This window comes from Mobula birostris, chromosome 10, assembly GCF_030028105.1.
Source record: "Mobula birostris isolate sMobBir1 chromosome 10, sMobBir1.hap1, whole genome shotgun sequence".
Classification (NCBI taxonomy): Eukaryota; Metazoa; Chordata; class Chondrichthyes; order Myliobatiformes; family Myliobatidae; genus Mobula; species Mobula birostris.
Genome location: NC_092379.1, coordinates 119796272 through 119808969, shown reverse-complemented (window position 1 = coordinate 119808969; position 12698 = coordinate 119796272). Strand labels below are relative to the sequence as shown.

Genomic DNA, 12698 nt, shown 5'->3' with positions numbered 1-12698 from the left:
TGTTCAGGGAGGGGATATTGAGGGACCAGGTGAGGTTATCCAGATGTGAGCTCCCAGGAACTTGGTGCTCTTCACTCTCTATGGAGAAGCCACATATTCATCTGCACCTTCCTGAAGTCCACAATAGTTTCCTTGGTCTTCTCCGTGTTCAGGCTTCTCCTGAAGACTGTTGTTCTTCTCAATAGACAATAGGTGCAGGAGTAGGCCATTCGAGCCAGCACCGCCATTCACTGTGATCATGATCCACAATCAGTATCCAGTTCCTGCCTTATCCCCATAACCTTTGAATCTGCTATCTTTAAGAGCTCTATCCACCACTCTCTGAGTGAAACAGTTTTTCCTCAACTCTGTTCTAAATGAACACCCCTTATTCTTGAACTGTGGCCTCTGGTTCTGGACTCACCCATCAGCGGGAACATGCTTCCTGCCTGCAGCGTATCCAATCCCTTAATAATCTTATGTGTTTCAATAAGATCCCCTCTCAGCCTTCTAAATTCCAGAGTATACAAGCCCAGTCGCTCCAATCTTTCAACATATGACAGTTCTGCCATCCTGGGAATTAACCTTGTGAATCTACGCTGTACTCCCTCAATAGCAAGAATGTCCTTCCTCAAATTTGGAGACCAAAATTGCACACAGTACTCCAGGTGTGGTCTCACCAGGGCCCTGTACAGCTGCAGAAGGACCTCTTTGCTCTTATACTCAATTCCCCTTGTTATGAAGGCCAGCATGCCATTAGCTTCCTTCACTCCCTGCTGTACTTGCATGCTTGCTTCCAGTGACTGATGTACAAGAACACCTAGATCTCATTGTGCTTCCCCTTCTCCTAACTTGATTCCATTTGGATAATAATCTGCCTTCCTGTTCTTACCACCAAAGTGGATAACCTCACATTTATCCACATTAAACTGCATTCTCACACCAGTCCACCAGTCGCTCTACTTTATACTTGCTGTCTCCTCATTGTTGATAAGGCCAACCACAAAGTTTATCAGAAGTGGGATTTGAACCCACGCCTCCAATTGGAGCTGCTGTACTATGGAAGGAGTTCATTCCTTGAGTTGGGCACCTTAGACCACTCGGCCATCCTGACAGCTGTAGGATCTACCTCGTGTCCTCAGATTATGAAGGTCAGGACATTGTGTTGTGACTTCATAAAATACTTTTTAAAATGCATGTGGAGTCCTGTGTGCCATTCTGTGCCTTTATACCTTCTACCAAAGTGCATAAGCATAAACTTTATTCTGTCTGCCACTTTGCTCAGTCTCTTAATCTGTCCAAGTTCTGCAGACATCATCCTTCCTTAACCCAACCTACCCTCACCTATGTTTGTATATTCTGCAAACTTGGCCACAGAGCAATCAATTGTCATCCGAGTCATTAAAATATAATGTGAAAAGTAGTAGATCCAAAACTGACCCCTGCAAAATACTACTTGACACCAGCAGGCAACCAGAGAATTATTCCTGCTCTTTACCTACTATCAGTCACCCATCTCCTGCCCATGGTAGTATCTTTCCTATAATACCAGGGGCTCTTGTCTTTTATCTTCATGTGCTGCCTTGTGAAAATCCAAGTGAATACCCACTGACTCTCTTTTGTCCATCTTGCCTGTTATTTACTTAAAGAATTCCAACAGATTTATCAGACAAGATTTTCCCTTAAGTGAGCTTGGTTTCCTTGAGGCTTTTTTTATATAGTGTACCTGCAAGTATCCCAGAACTTTAAGATGGACTCTAAATATCCTACCATTTATCTTGATTTTTATTGATGCGTCTTAGAAAGCATCATCTCAAAATGCATTGTGGCCTGGTATGGCAACTGCTCTGCACGTTACCACAAGAAACTGCAAAGTTGTGGACATAGCTTAGTACATCACTGCAACCAGCCTCTCCTCCATGGGCTGTCTACACTTCTCGCTGCCTCAGAAAATCAGCCAATGTAATCAAGACTCCACCTGCCTGCTCCCATCAGGCAGGAGATGGAAAAGCCTGAAAGCACACACCACCAGGCACGAGCTTCTATTCTGCTGTTGTAAGATTACACTGGGCAACATATTTTTGAAAACTTCTTCCTCTTTTTATCTTGTTTAAGATGGACCACTTGAATCTGAACACACTTTCAGATTTCTTTATCACATAGGAATTGGGGATCAATTAATTTTTATTGAATATAATGTTTAATTGCATAATGGTGCTGGTGCTTTGCAATAATTCAACTAAGCTAAAAATGGTTTGAGTTGTATTTGTACTGTCTGAGGCTTAAGTGTCCAACAATAATCAATCAGTATTGATGGATTCCGGTTGCCCTGATAGTTTCTCCATGACCACCATGTCCTAGTGCAACCTTTCACCAAATCGTTGACAGCACCAAGGTTTGCAGAGAGGAGGTCTAAATACGAATGCAAAAATTGAATATCTAGTGACATGTTGCACTTCATGCTTTGGAGGTTTGAAGCATGTTGTTAACAAGCTGCATGTAGTTTGGTGCATGGCAGTTGCCAAGAAAATTTTCAACAACATCCTTGAATGCCTTGCATGTTGTTTATTTTTCCTCCCCCTACTGGTCCCACTAGAAGTTATTTGGATTGCCTGTCATTGATGACCTTGATTTATGGACTAACAAAAATGCCTTCCTTAATCTTGGTATCTGTAATTCTGGGGAAACATCGGTCTCAAATATTGAAATCCTTCATGAAAGTTTAGCATTTCCAAAACCCACCCTGTCATTCAGCATCCGCCTGCCTCAGCATGTCCAGGCATGTCTGGATAAGATGGAAAACTTTTCAGCTTACATTGTGGGCAGCAATTAATTGATTTTGAATTATGAATTGAAATAACAAATACAGGTGATGGGAACATTTCATGATCCGCTCAAAATCTAAGATACACCCAAAAGTATTCAGAAAGCAAAATATGTTATTGAATGGTTCCAGAGAACAGTAAGATGGACTTGACCTGGCAATCTATCTCATTATGATCTTGCATCTTATTATCTACCTGCAATGTACTTTTATTATAACACTTTATTCTACAGTTATTATTTTACTTTGTATTATGTCAATGTACTGTAACAAATTGACCTGTATAAGTGATATTGAAGACAAATTTTCACTGTACATCTGTGATAGTAATAAACCAATTTATCAAATGTGGCACCTCTCATTTAACTGAATGAAACTCTTTTGGCATTCCTCTGTCCACTTAGCTGATTAAGATCCTACTGTAAATCCTAACTACCTCTGTCCATGACATCTGTTTTAATATCAACTGTGGACTTGCTAACCATGCTCATTATCATCCAAGTCATTGATACAGGTGACAAATAATGGGCATAGTCAAGAGCTGGTCCTGAGGAACACTGCTAGCCATGGGCCTCCAATCAGAAAAACAGCCTTCTGTCATTACCACCTCTTTTCTATTGTCAAGTGTATTCTATATCTGTTTAGCTATCTCTCCTTGCATCCCATGTCATTAAATTTTCCATTACAACCACTTTATCAGAGTTCTTAACTGAAGTCCATGTCTACCACCCTGCCCTTACTGACTCTCGGTTACAGAGACATGATCATCCCCACACAGTGGAACTGCCTATCCCTAATCCCCGATTTTCCAAATGCTGGTACATCTTATCCCTCAGAATTCTCTCTAATAATTTGCCAACCACAGATTTTGGGCCTGCTGGTCAATAGTACCCATTATTTGCAGCTCTTTTTAGATAAAGCCACCCCTTTTAGCTGTCCAGCACTTCACCTGCAACTATTTCAACTAGGGCTCCTTTAATTTCTCTAGCTTCCCATGGTATTAGGGGTATCAAAAAGAAAGGGTGTATAGATTAAAGATGAAAGGAAATAAACTTGAAGGGAAAAACTTTTTTCTGGCAGAATAGTTGATAATCTGGAACTTGCAAGCAGAGGACATGATGGCGTCAGATAGCCATTACATTTTTTAAAATTATATAGGCACTAAGAGACAAGGCACAGAAGGGTACAGACCTAGTGTGGGCAAATGAATTTGGTGTAGATGGGTACAAAGTTTTTAGCATAGGCATTGTGGGCTGAAGGGTTTCATGCTATACAACTCTGACCTTTTAGTACATTATACTTGGGAATTCTAGTGATTACAATCCTGAACTTCAATTTCCTGGCTCACATCCATAACCATTCGCCTGCAGTCTAGAGATGGCCATTGTGATGATATAGCTTGCATTATGTCCTGTTAATAGGAATGATTTTTGTAAATTAATTTTAAGTAGCTTTTATAGATCCAGTGGTTGCTATGGTTTTCAATTCTAATGCTTATGTGCTGAAAGAATGTGATGCACTCGTGTTTTACAGTAGACAATTACCAAGGTGTTTCTCTGTTCCATTTAGGTCCTTTCCTGCCTGTTAATGAAATGGGTGAGACTGTGAGTCCTTCTGCACCACCCCCATATTCCTGTGACCCCAATGGCAATGATCTTCCTCTAGGTGAGATCATATTGCTCTTAGTGTGGCTAAAGTTCCTCAAAATGATTGCGTATTATCGTAACAAATTTGTCTGTCTTTTTAGATAGAAAGGTGGTTCAGTATTACTTCAACCTTGGATTGCAGGTGAGTTTAACTGGAATTAAAGGATTACAGCTGGATGGATTTGCATGTAAGAATTCACTGCTTTTTGTGATGTTTTCAGTACATTTAACTTTAAATGGTGACACAGCTTTGTTTGGGGTCTCACTTTACTAAAGTTCTTTCCATCTTTTGAATGCTTTAAATGGAACTTAAAGTTCATTTTCAAGGAATAATTACTTAATGAATTTGTGATATCTTTTTGTCTTTGGGAAAATCAGGGTTTCCTTTTTACTTGTTGCAACTTGTGTTTCCATTTCTTTTCTAAAAGAACAAGTTAAAATTACAGCAACACACAAAGCACTGGAGGAACTCAGTGGGCCAGGCAGAATAAGTGGCTGTCTATTTCCCTTCAATGTTTAAAGCCTCTTTATCTGGATTTTATCTTCAACAGTCCACATGAAAGAGCTTGAACCGAAAGATCAATTCACCATTTGCCTCCGTAGATCCTGCCTGACCTGATGAGGTGCTCCACTTTTCCCTGTATCATTCCAGATTCCAGCATCTATAGTCTGTCATCCAGTTAGTTATAATTTGCTTATATTTGATTGCTAAGAACATTCTTTTTGTTTCTAGTGTTACCACCAAAACTGTTGGCAGTCAGTGGTCTGTATGCCACAACATCAACCGGTGGATATTTATCCAGTTTTCCCTGCAGCTGCCCAGTTTGTTGAACAGTTAACTGTGCCACAACAGTACGGTGATAATGGGAGAAACGATGACCATCCGGCTTCAGACACAATGTCCAATGGCAAGTTACTTTGTTTTCAGACGATCTGTTTGAAATCCCATTTCAAATCTCAATTACTGTCTGTTTTTGTGTGAGAATCAATGATCTCATCAGGAATGGGGTCATGAAATACAAGATGAAATTTTCTTTATTCTGCCCCAACAATGTGTTGCCTCCCTTACAAATGAACTGCCTTAACATTTTGTCCATTTCCTATATTGGCTATTTTGAGATCATTCTTCAATTAATTGATAGTATTAACCGAATGGCCAGCTGGTGATGCAGTGGCATCAGTACTAGACCTCAAGGCAGATGGTTCTGAGTTCGAATCCAGCCGGGTCCCAACCTGGGCAGCAGCAGCATCCACTTCCATTTCTAACCAATGGACAACTACACTATCCATAGACTCGCTGAGTTGACATGAGTCGACAGCACTCAACCACAGCAACATTAGCCTAATTACTCGTGGAATGTCTTTCAACCTTCTCTGCAGGCAATTAAATCTTCGGAAGCTAATTATAAAATTGTACAGCATGAAGACAGACCCTTTGGCGCATTTTACCATATACACAGTTCTACCCGCAACACCACTCAATACAAGCATGTATGCATACATAATTTAAACAGCCACAGTGTATGATGATTTAAAAGATCCTGTTCTGAGCAGTTACCCTTATTCTATTTAGGTCTTAAATAGCCTTTTTCTTTTAGTGTTTGTCCAAAGTGTAAAATGCAAGCAAAATATCTTCTGTAAAATTTTGAGACTTCAATATGCAGAAGTGCATCAGATTAAATTGAGGACTCAATTTCTTTGCGAGCATAGCCCGTAGTTTACCTGAGGCAGTCAAATCCAATAAACAGTGGTATCTAAATTAATCAGTGTACTAATTATTTCAAACTTTTCAGTTAATAACCAATTTAGATTTGTGGTGTCTGATAGATTACATTGGATTTGGGTTTAGAAATTCCACAGAACATAAGCTAACTGGAGAAATTTTGACAATTTAAGTATCAGGTCATTAACTGAAACCATTTTGGTATCTATAGATTTTGTCAATTTTAATCCTTGAAGTCATCCACTCTGACATTAAATATTCCTGTATTATGAAAACAAATGTAAATAATTCTGATGTTAAAAGGTGCTCAATGTTCCTAGCATACTGCAGTTAATTAGTTAAATGCAATTATGCATAACCTAATTAATGCTTGGTTAGAAATATAACCAATTGTTTTTCCAAACTATTCTGAAAGGTTAGTGGTGGCTGGTAGTTTGGGTGATATTTTAAAATCTTCCTGAAACTGGTGTGAATTCATGTTGTCATAAAATGAACTCTCTCCAAGTCAGAGTTCTTCTAACTTTGGGACATGATGTTATTTTCCATTATGGATAGATTTCTTGTGTTCCAGTTCAGTGCATTAAGGTAGGTGGCTATAAGCTTGTAAGCTCTGTTAAAACATTCTTTGAATTTTTCTTGAGAGGTGGTAGTTTTTTTGTATATACTAATGGGCTGTTTTTACTTTTGCAGGTTATACTGCTGCAGAGTCTTATCCAGCAACTCATTCAACAGTATATTATCCAATGCTGACAGACCAGTATATTCAGCCAGCTATATCTACTTATGATCCTTGCATCCCTCTAACAAATACAGTTCATTATGTTGGCCCTTGGTATCCTGCAAATCAGACATGCCCCAGTTCAAGGCTACAGAACACAACATGCCCAGGTCCCCCACCTCAGCTGAATTATGTTGCACCTGCCAATCAGCCAACACACTATGTATCTCACTAGTGTATGCAGAGTGGCTTAGGGTTCTAAAGTGCTAATGAAGAGTAGATAGTTGACTTCATTCCTACTGCTAAATAGTATCATCTCCTTTAATTGCCTGAACTGTTTCAAATGTTTGACGGATTCCATTCAGGGTAAAATCTGTGTGCAGCTGCCTGAAATGTTTGCATAAGTAGTCTATTCTTAAATGGGGAATTTTCACTTCAATTGGTTTCCTCTTTTTGCTCTTCAATTCTGCTTTTTCTCTTTCTGCTCCAATTAGATTTGTAGACCAAAAAAATGCACATGTAGCAAGTAGATGTGAAGCTTCCTAAAAGTTTTCCCTTCTCTCTTTCTATTGACGACTCTTCAAGGGAGAATTGTTCAAGTGGCTTTATCACTGCACTGCACAAAGTCAACAGAGAAGTTCAACCTTGGATGAAAAAGCTGATTCTGGATCCTGTTGAAGAACCTGCACAATGTAATATTTTTAAAAGAGCATTGTTCCCACTCGACACAATGTAAAATTGTCACTTGATGTTCTTGTTTAAATGAACACGAGACTGTATCACTTTTACCTCACATTTGTCTTCAATGTGTGAAAACCTGTATATTTTTATCAGGTGTCCAGTTCAGCTCAATGTTGACTTTCTCTTAGTTTGTTGGGCCACAGAAGAATAGCTGGCACTGAATTTCTTTTTGTTTAAGACTGTTAATGTCAGCTGTTGTTTTCTGGAGTACTGTTGAAGGGACTGATGGTGTTGTGGGTTCTTAATGTTGAGGTAATAAAACCTAAGCACAGCAACTTGCCTATGTGCTGCTTTGAATGTAATCCTATGAAAACATGATAATGCTGAATGTTCCACCAGTTTGAATTGATAATGGAACTGTGGGGAAAGAAGCAAACGATAAATTGGATGACAGACACTTGAAGCTTTAGTTTGTAGGATAATGCAAAACTGCACAGCTGAAGGAGACTGTTTGCTCATTGATTCTCTTTGAGACTTGCATTGCCCTTTGTTTATTTTTCTTAGTCTTGATTATTCATCTAATTCCCTTTTCAAAGCTGCATGTCAATCAGTTTCTAGCACCATTATCAAGTAATGTGTTCCATATCTGAGCCACTGTACTCTGATTTTTAATCATACTTCTGGGTATACTGCTGATCACTTTAAAAACCAGAGGAAACCTGATCCAATCATTTATGGTTTGTGACATTTTTAATTTAAGCCATTCATAATGTAAAACACTTCTATCATTCTGTAATTTCCTTGTCTATTTGTCCCTCCCCACTAATCTCCCTCCTGGCATTTAAGGTGCTATGCATACCCATTCATCACCTCCCTCACCTATTCAGGTGAGGCAACACTTCACCTGCAAATCTGCTGGTATTGTCTATTGTGTTCAGTGCTCCCGATGTGGCCTCCTCTACATTAGTGACACCCATGGTAAATTGCAGGACTGCTTAGTCAAGCCATCTCTGCTCCATCTGCCAAAAGTAGAACTTCCTGTTGGCCAACATTTTAATTCCCATTCCAGTTCCAACATGGCAGCCCATGGCTGCCTCTTGTGCCATGATGAGGCCACCCTCAGGATGGAGGAGCAACACCTTTTATTCCATCTGGGTAGCCTCTAATTTGATGGAGTGAACATCAATTTTTATTTCTGGTTTATATTTATTTAAAAAAAAAATAAATTCACTTCTCTTCTCTTCTCTCTTCTCCCCCCCCCCCTTCCCTCACTCCAGCTTCTTGCCTCTTCTCACAGGCCTATCACTTCAACTGGGTCCCCAACTTCTTTCTCCTATGGTCCACTCTCCTCTTATTGCTTCCTTCCCTAATCCTTACCTTCCAGCCTGGCTTCATATATCACCTTCCAGCTATCTTCCTTCCCCTTCTACACCCCCCCCCCCCCCCAACCTTTTATTCTGGCATCATTCCCCTTTGTCTTCAGTCCAGAAGAAGGGTTTCAGCCCAAAATGTTGACTGTTTATTCATATAGCACGCTAATGTTTCACTGCTAATGTAATGGCTTCTTTGTCATGTTCCGTGCTGAGGTAATGGTTTCTCTGTAGCAGCAATGTTTGGGTTATGGCTGGAGATAAGGGGATGCATGTTAGCCAATAAGAGATTGCTGCTGTGTCTTGAGTCTGGAAAGCTGTTTTTTTTTCACGGTCTTTTGAGGAGAGATGACGCGGGTGGAGAGAGCTGGTAGACCACCGGACGGAGTGGACTGGGATCTGAAGGTCGGCGACGTTCGGTGGAAGAATGACTACGTGAGCTCAAACGTGATTTTGACATTGGGCCCTTTTTTGTTTATTTTCATTATAACCATATATTCAGATTAAGATTCAAAGTTCTAGCATTTAATTGCATATGGTGTATTGCCTGATATTTTGCATTGTGGGTTTGTAACTGGGGGTACATTACACAGCATCCACACAAATGTGATTACCCAGTTTGGTGGGGCCGAAGGCTGATTTCCCCTAGACGATCGCAAGCTGGGCGAGCCTGAGGGTTGCATTCATTTGAGTAGATGCTGCCTGACCTCCTGCGTTCCCCTCGCATTTTGTGTTACTTCTGTCATTACCCTTGACCTTTTATGCTCAACGGTTTCTCAACACCCTTGAGTAACCGGACATTTGAGGGGTGGCATAATAGTGTTAGTATAATATTACCATACCTACAACCTGGGTTCAACTCCACTGTTTGTAAGGAGTTTCGGTGACTGGGTTTTGGCTGGGAGTTCTGGTTTCCTCCCACATTTCAAAGATGTGCATGTTAGTACATTTATTGGTCACATGAGTGTAATTGGGTGGCGCACACTCATTGGGCCAGAATGGCCTGTTGCCATGCCATTTTACTAGGTAGACCTTGTAAATTATTTGCATACATAACCAGTTAATTATGTGGCAGCAACTCAATGCATTGGGAAGTCAGGAGGTTCATTTGTTCAGACCAAATATCAGAATGAGAAGAAATGTAATCCAAGTGACTTTGACAATGTAATGATTTTTGCTGCCAGCTAGGGTTTGTGCACAACAGACTCTAGAGTAAGGGTTCACAACTTTTATGACATGGACACCTACCATTGACAATGTTCTGGGGACACTAGGTTGGGAACCACTGTTCTAGAGTTTACAGAGAATGGTGTGAAAAAACAAATATCTAGTGAGTGGCACCTCTGGGTGAAAATGCTTTATTAATGAGCAGTCAGATGACCAGACTGGCTCTAGCTGGCAGGAATGAGACAGTAACTCAAATGACCATGCATATATATGATGGTAGTGTGCGGAAGAGCATCTTTGAACACGCAACAGAGCGAACCCTGAAGTGCATGGGGTACAATGTCAGAAGACCATGAACAACTCAGTGGTCACTTTATTATCTCTAAATGGAAATGCCCAGCCATGTGACCAGGGAAGGAATAGATACAGGAAAATTAAGTGCTGGTAATTAACCAAAATAAAACTCAATCTCTAGATTTGTGTTTATTTTGACATTGAAAAGGTACAGTTTTGACCTGACTTTTTCACTTTTCTGCTTGCATTTTGGGATTATTTCAAGTCCATATTCTGCTACTGTTTCCAAGCAATTTGTGTGTGAGCATTATTAACAAGGCCAGCTATTTTTATTCGTTTCAGACAGGATGCTACTTGTAATGATGACACTTGTTATCCCATTCCCAATATCAGCCAAACTAGGGAGGCAGTTAAGAGTGCATGGTATTGATGGGCCTGGGTATAACCACATATGATCAGAGTTCCCTTTTCTGCATTAGTGAAACAGATCTGGGCTGATTTTCTTATGACAGCAATGAAAAAAGTTTGCTCATCTGTGTCAGTCTCCCTATGGTGCACACATCTGTTCATAACATCATTGATTAGAATGATTGCTGCATACTCTGTGGGATTGCAGTCCAATTTTGATATTGAATATTCAATTGCATTCTGTTCAATTCTGCTCTGCTACATTGGATAGATTATGAGCAGATCGGAATTCAAAACTGGGAATCGATTAGATACTGCACTTCTGGGCCATCAGTAGCAACATAGTTGTATTCCACTGTAGTCTGTAACCTTTGCCACTTTGCACAATCTTCACTATTATTGCCAGTTGGAACCAGAATCCATTTCCATGAGATTAGAAGGGTATGCCAGGAACAGCAATGAAGTGCCAAATGTAGTGCAACTGTAACACAGGAAGCAATGTTCTGCAGCTGAAGATTCCACATCCAGTGAATTAGACCAAAGGCTACTGTTCAGCTACATTGCTTGTCACACAGCACTGCTCATAATGGGTGACTCCTCGTTGCTGATCATAGCAAAAGATGTGCCTAGAAATTGGTTCATTTTTGTGTGCTGAAATGGATATTTTGTGGAGAGATAGTTGCCAGTAGAGTCAGCTGCAAAAACATGAAACTATTTCACAATTTTCACCATGAATTGTGCTGTAAACATACCTACATGTCGCAATTATGGCCACTTTTGAGAATGGAGATTATGGCATCATTATTGAACAAACCTGTGGGAAGTGGGGCATATTCTGCCTGGATGTTAGTGATGAATTCTGTAGCGATTTGTTCTGGGATCATTGCTCTGATTTTTAAATGTATACAGTGGCATGCAAAAGTTTGGGCACCTCGGTCGAAATTTCTGTTACTGTGAATAGTTAAGTGAGTAAAAATGAACTGATCTCCAAAAGATAAAGGTGACACATTTCTTTAATATTTCAAGCAAGACTACTTTTTTATTTACATCTTTTACAGTTTCAAAATAACATAAGGAACAGGGCCCAAAGCAAAAGTTTGGGCACCCTGCATGGTCAGTACTTAGTAACACCCCCTTTGGCAAGTATCACAGCTTGTAAATGCTTTATGTAGCCAGCTAAGAGTATTTCCATTCTTGGGGGATTTTCATTCATCCATCCTTCCTTGCAAAAGGCTTCTAGTTCTGTGAGGTTCTTGGGCTGTCTTGCATGCACTGCTCTCTTGACGTCTATCCACAGATTCTCGATTTTCAGTCAGGGGACTGTGAGGGCCATGGCAAAACCTTCAGCTTGCGCCTCTTGAGGTAGTCCATTGTGGATTTTGAGGTGTTTAGGTTCATTATCCTGTTGTAGAAGCCATCCTCTTTTCATCTTCAGCTTTTTTACAGACGATGTGATGTTTGCTTCCAGAATTTGCTGGTATTTAATTGAATTCATTCTTCCCTCTACCAGTGAAATGTTCCCTGTGCCACTGGCTGCGACACAAGCCCAAAGCATGATCGATCCACCCCCATGCTTAACAGTTGGAGAGGTGTTCTTTTCATGAAATTCTGCACCCTTTTTTCTCTCCAAACATACCTTTGCTCATTGCTGCCAAAAAGTTCTATTTTAACTTCATCAGTCCACAGGACTTGTTTCCATAATGCATCAGGCTTGTTTAGATGTTCCTTTGCAAACTTCTGATGCTGAATTTTGTGGAGGGGATGCAGGAAAGGTTTTCTTCTGATGACTCTTCCATGAAGGTCATATTTGTGCAGGTGTAGCTGCACAGTAGAACAGTGCACCACCACTCCAGTGTCTGCTAAATCTTCCTGAAGGTCTTTTGCAGTC

General features: G+C 40.3%; 1 protein-coding gene and 1 non-coding gene across 2 annotated transcripts in view; one reads left to right on the top strand and one right to left on the bottom strand.

Annotated features, from left to right (window-relative positions):
• The window catches only part of alg13 (ALG13 UDP-N-acetylglucosaminyltransferase subunit), an 89649-nt gene extending 81786 nt beyond the window's left edge, over nt 1-7863 (top strand). Inside the window, exons 26-29 of the mRNA XM_072269769.1 lie at nt 4373-4468; nt 4551-4591; nt 5183-5357; nt 6863-7863. Of these exons, the coding sequence (XP_072125870.1) occupies nt 4373-4468; nt 4551-4591; nt 5183-5357; nt 6863-7125 (575 nt within the window). The 3' untranslated portion in view covers nt 7126-7863. The remainder of the gene's footprint in view (nt 1-4372; nt 4469-4550; nt 4592-5182; nt 5358-6862) is intronic.
• Nucleotides 990-1093, bottom strand: trnal-caa (transfer RNA leucine (anticodon CAA)). The gene is made up of 2 exons: nt 1056-1093; nt 990-1023 (listed from the first exon to the last, which is right to left on the bottom strand). It is a non-coding gene; the product is annotated as a tRNA-Leu (tRNA).
• Nucleotides 7864-12698: the final 4835 nt, after the last annotated feature.